This window comes from Centrocercus urophasianus, unplaced genomic scaffold (genome assembly GCF_019232065.1).
Source record: "Centrocercus urophasianus isolate 14NV4802_14NV808 unplaced genomic scaffold, USGS_Curo_1.0 seq_11, whole genome shotgun sequence".
Taxonomy (NCBI): Eukaryota; Metazoa; Chordata; class Aves; order Galliformes; family Phasianidae; genus Centrocercus; species Centrocercus urophasianus.
The window spans coordinates 62,130,437-62,145,842 of NW_024884253.1; the positions used below are offsets into that span (position 1 = coordinate 62,130,437).

General features: G+C 35.5%; 1 protein-coding gene across 10 annotated transcripts in view; it reads left to right on the plus strand.

Moving 5' to 3' along the window:
* PTPN3 (protein tyrosine phosphatase non-receptor type 3) overlaps positions 1 to 15,406 on the plus strand; it is a 177,912-nt gene that overhangs the window by 145,879 nt on the left and 16,627 nt on the right. For 8 of the 10 annotated variants that reach the window (XM_042839820.1, XM_042839823.1, XM_042839822.1 and 5 more), the window contains 8 exons: positions 1,590 to 1,613; positions 3,110 to 3,308; positions 4,784 to 4,861; positions 5,804 to 5,860; positions 9,693 to 9,849; positions 11,475 to 11,644; positions 14,326 to 14,416; positions 14,695 to 14,756. In XM_042839820.1, the coding sequence (XP_042695754.1) occupies positions 1,590 to 1,613; positions 3,110 to 3,308; positions 4,784 to 4,861; positions 5,804 to 5,860; positions 9,693 to 9,849; positions 11,475 to 11,644; positions 14,326 to 14,416; positions 14,695 to 14,756 (838 nt within the window). The remainder of the gene's footprint in view (positions 1 to 1,589; positions 1,614 to 3,109; positions 3,309 to 4,783; positions 4,862 to 5,803; positions 5,861 to 9,692; positions 9,850 to 11,474; positions 11,645 to 14,325; positions 14,417 to 14,694; positions 14,757 to 15,406) is intronic. The other 2 variants (XM_042839817.1, XM_042839819.1) reach the window with 1 other exon arrangement.

Consider the following 15,406-nt stretch of genomic DNA (forward strand, 5'->3'; position numbering starts at 1 on the left):
GAGCTTTCAAAGGTAGAAATTATTTTTAACAAGCTCAGTGAAATCATTGACTACATCGAAAAAAAACTTTAACCTCCTCTCACTGAGTAACTGCAGTATGAGCTCAACAGTTGTCTGCACTGCTTAGATTGGCTGCTCAGGCAGCATGTGTATGTGTGCATGGTGCCAAAGGATCTTTTCCAATGCTGTCAATTAAGGAGTGGAAGAACTGTGAGGATTACTAAAAAGGAGAGCTGGAGGTACTTCTGGGAGAATGGGAGTGAATGTCACTGGCATCACATGTTGGGGCATGGTTGTAATAAAGATGAACTGTAGTGTTCAGGGAAAAAAAAGTATGCACAACCAAACCTTCACAAATTCTTGTGGAATTTGCCATCTCTGCCTATCAAGAGGAATTTGTTCATATTATGGAATCTTTATGAGGAAACTGAACTAGAATGATATTTACCTTTTTACTGTAGTTTTAATGGAACACAGTACACGATTTACAACCTTGAAGGAAATTCTGTGCATATTCTAGAAGACTAGGACTGCTTCATGAGAGGATTATCAATTGTTTCTGTTTCCAACTGCTTTACTGTTTATCAGTTTTTCATTTAAGTATGGTTGAGAAATCAACAGAAATCCCAAAACTGCCAGCTGCCTAGTGACTGTGTCTTCTCACAAAGCATCACTAAATGTCTGATTTCATAGAATCATAGGATCATAGAATGGCTTGGGTTGAAGAGGGCCACAGTGATCATCTAGTTTCAACTCCCCTGCTATGTGCAGGGTTGTCACCCACCAGACCAAGCTGCTCAGAGCCACATCCAGCCTGGCCTTGAATGTTAGTTTGCCGCAGAGTACTGGCCTAGGTAACCAGTCTAACACTTCTTCTTCATTCCTTTCCCTCCCAATTTAAGCTATCGTTTATTCTAGGACAGTAAGTTTTACAATTACACAGATTCCTTCATTCCTAGGTGATAATGAGCAGAGAGGAGAGTTTATTCACTTAGATGCCATGTGTGTGGATATTCTTTTGATTATGCTGTTACAATCAGCCAAGCTGCTCTGTGAAAAGCCCTGATTAACCACCCTTCCTTTCTGTGTTAGATTGTCCTGGTCTGTGTAGTCACTGCTTTAGTTACATTTTATGTTAAAATTCTGTCAGCACCTGTTCTACTTTTGCATTGTAACTAACATTTCTAAAGCAGCCTGTGCTAATTTCTCATTACCTACACGTAAAGAAATACAGTCAGTGACATCTTTAGTCGTCGTGATCTACATCTAAAACTTTTTAAAATGGTGTAGCGTATCCTGTTAAATAATTGCCACTCTAAACTCCAGCAGCTTAGGCTACAGTAGCAGATGTGTATTATTGGTATTTGGGTGTATGCCAAAAGTGGAAGTGAGTAATTAGAGCTGCTCGGTGATTTTTTCTTGTTTCACAAACTCCCTAATTGCCTGATATAGACTCTCTGCACGGGAATACGTATTTTTTAATTTACTGTCAGCACATCTTTTGGCTTTTACACAGACATTTTTTCCTAATTAGAGTTCCTGTTTTCTTTCTGTTCGCTTACTGAGTTTTATTTATTTATTTTTAACAGGCCTTCTGAGCAAGAATCACCAAAGTGAGTTGTCTTTAAAATTTCTACTATGGAATCTTTATCTTTAAGATACCAATCAATGCATAACTTGAATTTATTTTTCTAAGTACTGGTCTTGTGTGATTGAAGGCACAAATAACTGTTGAAATCAATGAAGATGGTAAATCTTTTCTTAAAAATTAAGTTTTTGCATCAGGATGTGAGAAAACTTAAATCCTAATAAATGTCTAAGCACTATTAACAAAGCGAAACAATGATTTTCTTAAACTGTTCCATTTCTTTTGTAAAAATTTAATGATGCAAAAACCCACTGGTGATTTTACTGCTAGAAAGGAATAACTGAAGCAATTTGTCACATTATTCCAGCGTTAATTTTTTTCTGTGGTAGAAGAACTAATTTTAATTTTTTTCTGTGGTCTCATTAAGAACTAAACTCCTAAGTTGCAAGTGAAATTTTGTTTTTAAATTGGCTATATTCTGAAAAATGTGTTATGATGTGTTTACATATAAATGGTTCCTGCTTACTTAACAGTGACCTCACAGGAATCATGAAAACCTCTCTGAAGCTACCAAATAAAACCAATAATTCTTGTGTGTGTGTGTCGTTACAGTTCGCTAAAATATTTTAAAACTATTTAAAGAGCCAAATGAATAATATCTTTGAAGAATATTTTCCATGGTAATTGAGAACGTTGTAAATATTGACAAAAACAGGCAAAAATAAGTTAGCCTGCTAACCTATGGCATCATGTTTGTTAGTTGCAGTCGGATTTCTGCAAACCAAAAAACAAATGTCTATATTTATTAGTAGTTGTTGCATTGCTAATCCTGCATGTAAAAAGCCTATGTTACATTCCCTTATAGTTTTATTTCTTCATGCTGGGATTTACTTCCACTACTACCATCCTGTGAGAGTTAGATACTGCTTTTAGGAATGGTGAACTAGATAATGCATTGAATACGCTCTGCACAAAAAAAAAAAAAAAAAAAAAAAAGCATGCATACATGCAAGAATCAAATACAATTCACTGTAATGCTGGTTGTCTGTAGCACTACAGAGCATGCTTGCAAAGAGTACTGGCCCTGATCAAGATGATCTATGATGCAAGTGAAAGATCTCTCTACAGTGGGGTAATACAGGTGAATAGAATGGCAGCTGAAGTATTTTCCCCTGGGGTTTGTTCTCGTTCCCTCCTTTGTTGCAGTGATTTCATGTACCACTTCAGCAGTGCCTTTCACTGTTGACCTTCAAGTATTTTGCTGAAAATGTCTCTCTTGCTCTAGTTTTATTCTGCTGTTCTTCTAGTTCTCCACTGAACAAATGATAATGCGTAGATCATTCTCCAATCCCATTACTTTGCATGTCAAGAAGTGCTGTTTAACCGCGAGTATAAAAAGACTTGTTCTGGTGTCTGAGTGATACAATTGCCCATGTTACACAGTTTAATGTAAAAATCTAGATAACAATACTTTTCTAATATATATATGTAATTTTTGTTTTGTTTTGTTTTTAAATGAAGGAATGTATTGGGAAATAGTCCAACTCGGAATTCTCTGACCCGTACTTCACCTAAAGCATTGACTCAGTCTCCCAACGGAGTTGGTAACATTTCTGACTCTTACCCTCTGGAAGGGGTGGATAAACACTTCCTAGAAACATATGACAATGTTACAAAAAGTAGCTCAACAGATGATTCCAGTCAGTACTACTGTGATAAGGTATGTTCAGTTGCATTCTTTTCAAGTCAGAAATGCTAACATATGTAGCTTTGAACTGTAGATTAAGAACTCAGAAAAACTATGGTTTTATTCTGGGGTGAGCATGTTTTACGAGCTAACAGGAATAAAGCTTCTTGTCTTACTCAGATTTCTCCAAGGCTGTGTATACAATATGATAGGTAAGCCTACTGTGTACATTCATTTCTTATAGCAACCAGGTTTCCAACAGCATCTGCAGGAAGTTCTTAATGGAATGGGAATCCTTGCATGACTGTATCTCATTTGTTCTAGGATAAAGTCACTCTAGCTCCTGTAAGTCTTGATAGTGAGCACAAATCCCATCTGGGATGGCTAAAAATTGTGTTTTGACTTCTGTGTTGACTAGAGAGCAGCTGCTCCTTGCTAGCTTTATGACAGCAGATCGTCCCTCACCTTTTCTCTGGCCTCTTCCAGGGCTGTGCTAAACAGCTTCCTAACTTGGCTTTCCACTAGCCATGGCCAAGCTTTAATCATCCTTGTTTGGAGATTTCCTGGAGAAAATATCAGTTCACCCTTTTAGAGGAGTAATGTTAAAGAAATTGTAGTTACTCCATAATCTTTAGAGCGAAAATGTTTAAATTGTATTGTACCTTTTTTTTTTTCCTTTTAAGTCACCTTTAGCTATGGCAATGCATTGAAAGTTTTAATAGGTATGAGCTGAAAAAGCTGTGATGAGAGTAAGTATGTAAGGACGGAAAAACCATAGAACGCATTTGTCATTTTGCGTTCCAAAGTAATGCCTCCTATTTGTGGAAACTACAATCAATACAAAGAGCACAGTAACACTGTTTGGTAGAGAAAATTCTCATCTACAGTAAATTATTATACAACATGGCCACCGCCATTAGCTCTGCATTTTTGCCAGTGGTGGACAAGAACCTGTGTGTCATGGTTATAACAGTCTGCATTAGCAGAGGCGACCTGCTGTTGCCACTGCGCCACCCATTTCCTCACTGTGCTCACATCAACTGTTTGCTTGCTTAGCAGTTTTAGAGACCATCGATGAACACCAATTCGTTCTATTTTTTCCACATAGTGGAATTGAGTGACACTCCTTTGCTTCAACTGCAACTCCATGTCAGCTGCCATTGTGTCAGACTGCCCCTCTGCTGCCATTTGTCACATGGCAAAAACACGTAATGAAATATTGGTGGGATGGTTCAACCTCTACTGCCATCCTCCTCTGAAATTGTGAGCCATCATCATAAAATAGGAGGTATTACCTTCAGAGCAGCCCTTGTTGCAATTTTTACAATTTTCAAAGGTTGCAATTGGGTGTATTCTTTAACCTTAGCTTCTTCATTTTTTGAGCATGTATTTACATGGAGAATTATTGTTCAGCATGTCTAAATGTGGGTACGTTACACTCTAATTTTCTGCTGCTTGGTTTTAAAACTTAGAAAAACTTGGTTTGAGCTTTTTCCTGTTTGTTACAGAATGAGGTAATTGAGGGAGATTTACTTTTGGTGCGTATCACACCAGATGAAGAGGGGAAGTTCGGATTTAATCTAAAGGTAAATCAGCAATCTTTTGTTATCTTAAAATGATCTATATAGATACCGTGATCTGATATTATGATTATTTTTTTGTTTTTAGTGTGATACTTCAGAGAAATCAGTATATCCCACAAGAATTTCTTAAGGACTCAAAAATTTTTAGAAGTGGCAGCCTAATCCTTAAATGATAAAATCATATTTATGAAAACAGGCCTTTGCAACTTCTGTATTCTTTAATTGCATATACTATGGATGTGACATTTCCAAGGCACTGCCTATTTTGCTGTGTAGATATGAACATGGAAACATAATTTAAGATACTAATTTCTAGAAAAAATGTCTGTATTATAAAGCAAGTTAAATAGCTGGTGCCATTTTATCAATTATATCCATGAAGGAATCACATAGAGATGAAAATGAATTGTAAAAATGGGAACAAGTATTGATTCCTCCTGTAAATTTTCTAATTGTATCACCAAAAAATTCTATTTGAACAGATAAGATAATGATACCATCAAAATCAGGGTAATGTTTGCTCATTTTGCCTTGCTATTTATTGGTGAAGTGTTGAGAGAGCTTTATGTAAAGGGAATAAGGGAGTATGTATTTATTTATTTTGGAACTTCGATCCTATCTGATCTCTTGCACACTCACCATAATACCTTAATACTTTCCACCTTGTGAGTTCAGATGTTGAAATAGGCTTGCTTGAAGGATAGGGTTTGAGTAATGCTGCATTTGATCTGCTTATTGCCTCTTAAAATGTGTGGACAAGCAAAGCCACTAGGTTAAGTCTACTGGAAAAAGAGTACACCCATCCTGACATTTGCTCATGGGAGTTCAATCTTACTGGCCTCAAGCGACTGAACAAATTTTATATGTAAGTGAAAGTAGGTGATTGTTTAAAATGCTTATGGTCATGTTGTATTGATGGTCATTATTTACTTGACTTTCCTGTAGGGTGGTATAGACCAAAAAATGCCCTTAGTGGTATCAAGAATAACTCCAGGATCACCTGTAAGTAATATCTTACCATTCTAATCTTTCCCTTATCACTTCTTCTACTATTTTCATAAGTCTTTATTCACAGGTATCTGGAAATGCATAGCCAATATGAAATAGTAACTGAGCCGTTCTCTTTAGAAATTGATCTGACCGGTGATTTTTCTTTTTTAAGCCATGGATTAAAAGATCAGGAATTGTTAGCCAAACAAGAGACAGTTGGAAAGCATATTTGTTTTCTTTCGTTGTTTCAAAGAGTGCACTACAACACTGAAAATACAAACAATGATTGAAGATGCAGTACAGAAGTGAGTGGCATGGGCCTATGCAGCCTATGAAAAAGAAACAATTTAAGGAAAGTACAGCAGAGTTATATAAAATTTGGAGCACTGTGAAATGAGTAGCAGGGGATTCCATTTAAAGAAGAAGGGGCTATCAAATTAGTTAGTGAAAGGCTGAAAATAAATGAAAAGTAGCAGCTTTACATGCCTAAGACAGACCTGTGAAATTCCATGACAAAGGATACACTGATCCTATTTTTCCATGCACTTTCACATACGGAAATATTTCTGGACTAGGTGGGACATTCATTGGAACCGTACAGTCACTGAGTTATTATGCTGAATTGTGGACTAATAATAGTGATACAGTACCTTGGTAATTTTTTTCTACAAAAAATTGTGAGGACGCACTATCTAATCTCAAGTTTTTTATTCTTTTTTTCCCCCTCTCTTTTTATTTACCAACTTTCATAAGGTAATATCAGTGCTAACTTGCTAGGAAATAGTCATGCGTCGAAAGTCTGGAGACACTGAATATTACAGACTCTAGAAATTTAATAAGCACTCACAGAGCTGGTATCTGAATGTCATGATGTAAGTTGAGCTAAAACAGATTGTTTGAGAACTTGCATTTTGTCCTGTTTGAAATTTATGGCTTGATTTATGCAGTGCGCTGAACTCAGTCATGAACTCTACAATAATTATGCGAATAGAACAGTAATAGAAAATAGTCATTATTACTTAAAGCCACAAAGTAAAAATAAAACAGACCAGATTTGCAAATCTAACAAAAAATAAAGATGATTTGAGATGCTGAAGTGATGCTAGAAGCAGGCTTATTCTGTTGAGAAACAGAAGATGCTTTTCCAGAGGCAGTGATTTCCTGTGGCAGATTCAGATTATCTTCTGGGAGGTACAGAAGTTCTGATCTGTTTTTTCAGACTGGGAAAGGGCTGGACATCCAACTTGCTTCATTTAAGTGTCCCCAGTTAACAAGTATTGGCATAGATATGAGTGACTTCTTAGCTTCCTAGATGAAAAAGCATGCTAAGTGAGCAAGTTATCAGGAGTCAGGAGGGTATATTGAAAACCATTATGCAATGCAGCATAATAAAGAGCAGTGCAAGAGAAATCACATCATGTTACAGCAAGAGGAAAATATGTAAGTACTTTCAGCACATAACAATATTAACATTATGTTGTTTTCTGTAAATTCATTTTCACCTGCTCTTGACTATTTAATGACATACAACTGATATTTGTAAGTGGAAGTATTTGTATGGAGTGTGTTTTTGTTCATTGTAGCTCCGTGGAACTTCAGTGATGCCTAAAAGATCCACCTTTTGTGGAGAAAGGGAAATAAATGTACACGCAAGGCGGTATATCATTTGTGGCATACTAATTATTATTTTTTTAAATTCCCTTCTACTATAGCGGAAATCTAGAGTTCTGAGGAGATTTGAAGACAGAGAAGCAAAAAAACAACCATTTATTATTTTGGTATTTTTTTTACTAAGATTCCTATACTGTTGATTTTATTTTATTTTTTTCCCAGAAACAGTATTAATGCCTTAAGGTGATACAGAAGTTGTTATAGTTGTATTTAGAAGAACTTTTGATTGAAAAATAATATGTATGCTTCCTGGAACAATAACAAAGAGATTAGCATAAAATGAAACATTGGGCAAATCAATAAGAGAGGAATCCTCTGACATAATTAATTGTCTGAAAACGCTCAGTATCTGAAAAATCTACAAATTATGCTTACACAGAATTAATTTCCATTTGAGATCAATCTGACTGTATAAAATGTATCAAGCAAGAGAGTTGAGACATTAACATGTCACTTGATTAACACAATTTCTTCGAACATCGATATTCATCTTCTCCTGTAATAAAGAATAATAGCCAGCGACCAGCCAAGAAATATAAATTATAGATAAATGTAGGAGATCAGACACCATTCCCTCTGTGTTCTTGTTGACTACTTGCCGCTGCTGGACTGACCTAATGTGACTAGTATGACTGATATGAACTTCATATCATTTATCCTTTCAATTATTGCTAACCATTATATTTTACAGCGATTAAACAATTGTTCATAGTTGCATTCTTCAATCTTGCCTCCATAAATCATACAAAAACTGACTTGCGTCTCTTTTGGGAAACTGAATACTTGAAGAACACCATGGCTGTTTCTTATTCCCATTCTGCTTCTATTTGCATATCTTTTTCATGCAGCATTGTCAATTTTCCTTATCCTTCATTCGTATCTTTATTTCTTTCTATAGAAAATGTTTGGTGTTACTTTTTGTTTTTGTAGTAGGAAGTATTTATTTTGTGTGGGTTCTTTTTTTCATATTGATTCTGTCATTATCACCTCTCTTTTCTGTCATTTTGTTTTTGAATTGGTAATGATACACTTAGTTCAGGCAAGTTATCCATGCTTCCTGCAAGGCATAATCAGGATAAGAAGGCGAGGGCTAATTAGGACATCATTTTCAGGTTTGCTTTTTGATAGAGCTAAAAACATTAGATGAATAAAGGCTGGGGAACCCATGTTAACATTGGGAACAATTATAAATGGAGAATAACAGACTGTATTGGACTAGATCTGATTTATAAAGGATTTAAAATGCAGTGTGTATTTAACTAAATCACTTCTGTACAGCTGAGTACTTCCTAATAGAACAAAAATCAGAATAGCGGTGATAATAAAATGGTTACACAAGTTGGCACTCTTCTCAAAGGTTATAGAATCCTTCGTATTCATGTTACCAGAATCATAGACTGGCTGAGGTTGGCATGAACTCTGGAAGTCCAACCCGCCAGCTCAAACATGGACACCATGAGCCTGCTGACCGGGATCATCATCATATCCTATCCGTGGCTTTAATCCCTTTGTGCTCATCACAATGCTAAGTACACTAAATGTAGCAGAAAAAAAAAGCCAAGCAAGTCCTAAAGTTCAGCAGATGGTCTAAATTGCTCTAAGTTGCAAGATGTAAGCTTAGTGAAGCTCTTAGTGATGCAAATTGGGAAGAAGTAGTCTTCTATGCAAAACATGAATAAGTTGAAGTTGTAGAAAGGAGCCCGTGTCTGGGGAATGTCCTTAATGTTACTTAAGATATGTTCAGTTTAATAACCTCAAAGTCATATTTGGACTTTCCAGTATCACTGCATAAAAACAGAAGGTTGCAAATGTCATCTTGTACACCTAGAAGACCTTTTTTATGAGAGAAAGTATCATTTGTTAAGGTTTTCAGTCTGAAATTTGGATCATTATGAGCAATTTGGTAATGGCTATCTGATAAATATGAATTCTTCTTTTAGCTATCAATATGCTGTTTGAACTGTTCCTCATCTTCGTTAAGAAGCTTTGGAGCAACAAGAACAGCTTTAGATCTGAATCCTTTGATTGATGTTCTGATACAGAAGATGAAACTTTTTCAAGAGAACTCTGAAGAATTTGCTTACATGATGAATTTAATATTCTGATTTGTCCCTGCTTATGTGGTTGGATGCAATGACATGAATATGTTTGGGTTTTTTTTGTCTTGAAACAGGCTGACAAATGCATTCCAAAACTGAACGAAGGTGATCAGATAGTATTAATTAATGGCAGAGATATCTCAGAACACACACATGACCAGGTGGTCATGTTTATAAAAGCCAGCAGAGAATCTCACACAAGAGAGCTTGCACTTTTGGTCAGGAGGAAAGGTAACTGGGCTTATTTATTCACTTCTAATGTTTTGGAGACTTGCTCTTCTGCCTGAATAGGTACGCCTATTCGAGTAAATGTGGTTTTGTTTCACTTGAAATAAGTCTGTGATAAAAAGTATTGCCTCTTGCATTGAAATTAGTAGCATAAATATTTTTAACTGTGGGCTCTTTCGGATACAAATGAGTCTATCAAGTTGGAATTTCTTCTTATGTTTTTAACTCTAAACTCAAACAACAAATGTTCCTTTTCAAAACTTCTTTTTGGAAATAGAGCATAATTTCACAAATCTTCAGTTTGCAAATACTTATGAGCTGCTGTTCCCCAGCACAATGATTCTACAAAACAAACAACCTACAACAGATATTTTTATAATGATGAGAAGTTTGACCCGTGTGGACTACTCACTAATTTCCTGTTGGCAACAAGACAGTTTCGGAAATATGTAGGGTAATAGGTATTTATTAGTTAAATACAAGGAATCAGTCCTGCTCCATTTTTAAACACATGTAGATTGCAGGAACTTTCAGGTGAAATGAAATGATGATTTACTTTATTATTTACGTTCTCTAGGAGCAATGGTAAGACCTTAACACAAATGATTATTTAAAGGCTTGGCAAGGAGTTTCTGACTGCATTATGACTTAAAAATCTGGAGGGGTTATGCTAGGAAACAGGAGGCAAGAAAACTGCATAGATGCTATATGCCTCTGTAGCATTTATTTATTTTAAATTTCTTATGTTTGTAGGAAGTTAGATGAGCTCTTCTTGTCATTCTTCCTGAACACAGTCCTGCTTCAGTTATTGCAGGTCTCTCCACTGGCCCCAAGCAGTATTTAGTCTTTCCTTAACTTTTTTTTTTTTATTCCTCTTTCTACTTGAAGATAAGTCTTTGCTTTAAGCTAAAGACTTATCCTGTGGCCCCATGCCAGTCATTTGTATAGGCACGAGTAAGAACATCTTTTTGTAGTTTGGTAGGAATGGGCCATACCAATCACTGCAGTGAATAACCACAAGTGGGCAACTTCCGCAATGCAACAGCTTTCATAGACGAAACTGTGGTGAAATTTTTCAATAACATTTTTCATGTTCTTCAACATCTTAGCAAGAAAAGCCATAGAAAACTGTCGAAAATATTTTGTGATTTATGTTAAAATGAGGGATGTGACAGAATAAGAAATTAGCATATAGAATTTAGGAAAAGGAATATATAAATGTATTTATGTTTGCTTTGCTGTGAGGGGATCCAAACTTTGAAAGATATTCCATTAATTATCTTCTAATTTTTTTTTAATGTAAAATTTACTTGATGTCTACCATGGTAATGTTGTAAGTCATTACCCCACCAGCAGGTAATAGCAGCAAAAAACCTTTTGTGCTTGGAAACAGTCATTTTTAGTTAGCTCCTTAAGGAATTTCTTTTTTCCTAAGGGAAATTGTCTACGAGGCATTTACTCTAGTCATTTGTGCGGAAATATAATATATAACTAAATGAAGGAAGTATGTTGCTATTATTCACTTCCTTGAAATTTTCTTTGCAAACTTTATTGTTCTCACAAGCTGGTAAATTTCGTCATGCATTGCAAACACATGAATGCTCAACATAAAAAGTTTTAATTTTCAGTACATCTTTCAGTTGTTAAACAGTTTGTGGAGCCTAGATTGGAAGATGAAGTTGATTCCCAGAATCTCCCAGAAGCTCTTCTTTGTTCTGAATACGCTGAAACTCTGGATGAGTCTATGGAACAGCTAAGGAAAGGGCTGGAAAGTGGGACAGTCATTCATCAGTTTGAGGTGGGTAATACTCAGCTCTCAAATACTGTTAGTACTAATAGCTGTGACCAGGGCTGTAACTGTAACATCAGGGCTTAATTGATTAGAAAACTTATTTCTCCCTTTCAGTCTCATCTTAAGAGAGCAGGAACATGAGTTGCCCCTCAGATTTGATTAACATTTTTCCAGCTCAAGTACCCAAAGCTCACTAAATTTTTAAAAAATTGTTTTATTGAGTAAAATAGTAGGAGATTGACAGAAGATAGTTTTGTAGTTTTTCTTCTTCTATGCTAATAGGTGAAGTTTCTGAAACATCTTTTTTATCCTTAGATTTTTCTCATTCTCATGTTTTGCTGCCTTTCATGGAATATAACATCAGCAGCTTGACTGTTCCTGCTCTTCTTCTCTGAGAGGTTAATGTGGAAGTGTTGCAATGTTAATTTCCGTATGTGGTCTGTAGTGTCCAGTCTGATGTTTTTTCCTGCAATCTAAAGCACGGATGGTTACCTCTTGGGCAGATTATCTGTAGGTGAGATTCCCCTGTATGCAAGATGAGACTTGACAAACTGCTGTATAGAATAATTCATCAATGTTTGTTCTTCAAAATGTTGGCAAGGCATACTCTAGAAAGCTGATCATTAAAACATTTGCAGTTTATTAAAACAGTTCTTCATTAGAAGCAAGAAATTTGAAAAGGTAATCCTGTTACTTTTCTAATGGAAATGTATCCCGCAGTATGTTTGTGTTCATTTTTACTGTTGGAGATATAAGCATTTATTTTGTAGGCTTTGTAACTTTGGAGAAATTCTGGTTATTATGACTTAATAATTTCACATTGTTAAAGTCTGCCATTGTTCTTTCAGACTCTGTAAACATACTGAACAGCAGTGGCAATTTTCCCATTTTGTTCCTTTTTTTTATAAATTCTGTAAAATGTTGTGCTGATGACTGAAGAATTTTGATGTTACTTATTAAAAAACATTCCTTTTATGAGTTCTCCTTTGTTTCCAAAATTTCTAAAGAGTTAAGTCTTCTCTGTCTTTTAGAAATTCTTGACTCTGTGGTGTATATCAGCTTTCCAAAATCCACAACAGTGTTGGAATGTTGTAATAGCAAGTCTATTAGCTACTGAAACAGTAACTCAAAAGATACGAACTAGTGTTTTAGTATGTTAATTGTACATGAATTTAGCCAATAACTCTGACAATGTTTCCTCAATAATTTTCATTGAATATTTGATTCTTTGACATTTTAATTTCCAGACAGCAGTTTTAGCAGGATGTTATTGATGTTACAAAGAAGTGCAGAACGCTTTTGAAATCTAATAAATGTAGTGAGCTTAGTGGTTGTCTTCAAATTCAGTGTCTGTTGCAGTGTCTCCTTGTCACCTTTGGTAACTATCATGTTCTCCATTCATGTTAGTAAAATAGATAATAATTAGTACACTATCATGTAGCCAATTTTTTTCCCTGAATATCTTTCCCTGTTTTATTTCCACTTAAACATTATTCAGGAATTCTCTCTATTAAGTAGCTTTTTAGACAGGCAGCAACAAGAGAGCTCCAGGATTGTTGCTTTACGTGAAATTGCTCTTCCTTGTCTCCCACTAAAAAAGTAGAAATTTTAAGTTGTCTCTGTTAAAATGGAACCGAAGAAAGCTGTTTGGTTGCTACATAGATTATCAAGCTCTCTTCCCATACAGCCTCTTCCCTTGTTTGTGCTGTGGAGAATGAAAAATGTAGTGAGCTATGGTACACACTGAGTCCTGTGATTCAGTAAGTCTTTTAATAGAATAAGTTTTGTGTGCTCATCCCTTTCTCTTAAATGAAGTAGGAGATTTTAGCATCCTATTGGTTTCACTTAATTTTATGTACGTAACCACATTCTAAATCTTACTTAAACATGAAAGCTGTAATTACCTCTTTGACAAGTGTTCAGTGAAGCGCATAAAACTCCGGCACAGCCAGGTTAATAACTCAGTTGTAAATTGCTTTCATGTATATTTAATACAGGGAAACTATAATTGTGTGGTTGCATTTCTTCAATATTTTTTTTGTGGTGTTTCCCCCCAGTACCTTTTATTGCCTCGTACCATGTATTCAGTGCATTTGACCTCAGAATTAGTTTTTTGTTATATGCACATTTGCCCACATTTGCTTAAGATAAAGTTTGCGAGGTGTAGGTCTTGGCAAGATAGGATGGAATTACGTATTAAAAGACTGTGGTGTACTGAAGATTTGCCTTTTCAGGTGTTAAGAGTTGAATGTGGTAGTTTTAGTCCAGAGAATATTTTATTTTTTTGTATTACAGTTGATTGCAAGTAATAACCGATATCAGTCTGTAACCTTTTTTGTTATCTTTTATTGCTCAGTTCTTCTACTTTCTTTTTTCCTTTTAGCCCTTTCACAATGGTGTGGTATGTGTTATAAGAAAAAATGACTTTACAAGGAAAAAGCCAGTTTAGATCAGTGACTCCCACATTTTCTATTTCCTTCTAGAAATTCTTCTAGAGATGATGATGAATTAGCAATAATAGAAGTTATTTTTGCGTGAAAATATAAGTAATAAGTAATTCAGGGGAATTTTGCAGTTGGCTAGGAAAAGTTGGAGTAGCTTCTTATTTTGTTGTTGTTGTTGTTGTCTTCATGTGGATCTGTTTAGCATAATCATATCTTACCTTTTTGTAAAATTCTGTTTTCCAGCAACTTTATAGAAAGAAACCGGGATTGGCTGTTACATGTGCAAAAGTGCCTCAGAATATGGACAAGAATCGATACAAAGATGTTCTGCCTTGTGAGTATTAAGTACATATTTTCTCCATCAGTTGTTTTATTTTCTCAATGATAGTATATATGCTTAAAACTGGCTTATTTAACTTCTTGGTAAAGCTTAATTTTTGTTCAAAAAAATTACATAATCATTCACTTTATTTTCTAAAGGGTTATCTATTTTGTTTTGTACCCTGCTATTTGTCTGTCTGCAGTTCCTCTTTTTCTTTCATTAGAAGGGAAACATTTGTCTTATTTTCTAATTTGATTCCCTCTTTTTTTTGTGTGTGTGTGTGTGTGCAGATGATGCCACAAGGATAATATTGCAGGGGGATGAAGATTACATTAATGCAAATTATGTGAATGTAAGTCATACAATGAGCTACACTTGCTTGCTTTTTGTATTGTAATAGCTGACTAAATTTAGCCATTTTAAGGAATAAGATATATTTGTTTTAATTTGGGGGGATTCCTGAATATAAGAGTTATGTAGGTTCATACCATAAAACATCAAGTGTCGCTTGTGAAACAACCAGCTGCCTTGATACACAGAAAATAGAAACACCATTATTTTCATATACTGAATAACATAAATTTGTGGGATTTAATATTTATTTCTGTATTGAACCTCTGAATGCAAGTAACATTCGTGACTATTTTTTTCATGATTTTAATGAAAATTGCTTTCCAATATTTATCTTGTGACTTTTCTGGGCTATATCAAAAGAGAGGAGGCAGCAGGGCATGGGAGATTCCCCTACACTCAGCCTCATCTGGAGTATTGCATCTCCAGGCCTGGGGCCACCAGCACAAGGAAAGTGCAGAGCTGTTGGAGCAGGTCCAGAGGAGGCCACAAAGATGATCAGAAGGCTGGAAAACCTCTTCTCCAGGCTGACAAGCCTTTCTTCGTAGAAGGGAGACCTCATTGCAACCTCCTGGTTTTTGAATGGAGCTTATAAAGAGGAGAGAGACTGACTTGTTAGGTTGTCTGATCGTGACAGGACAAGGGGGAATG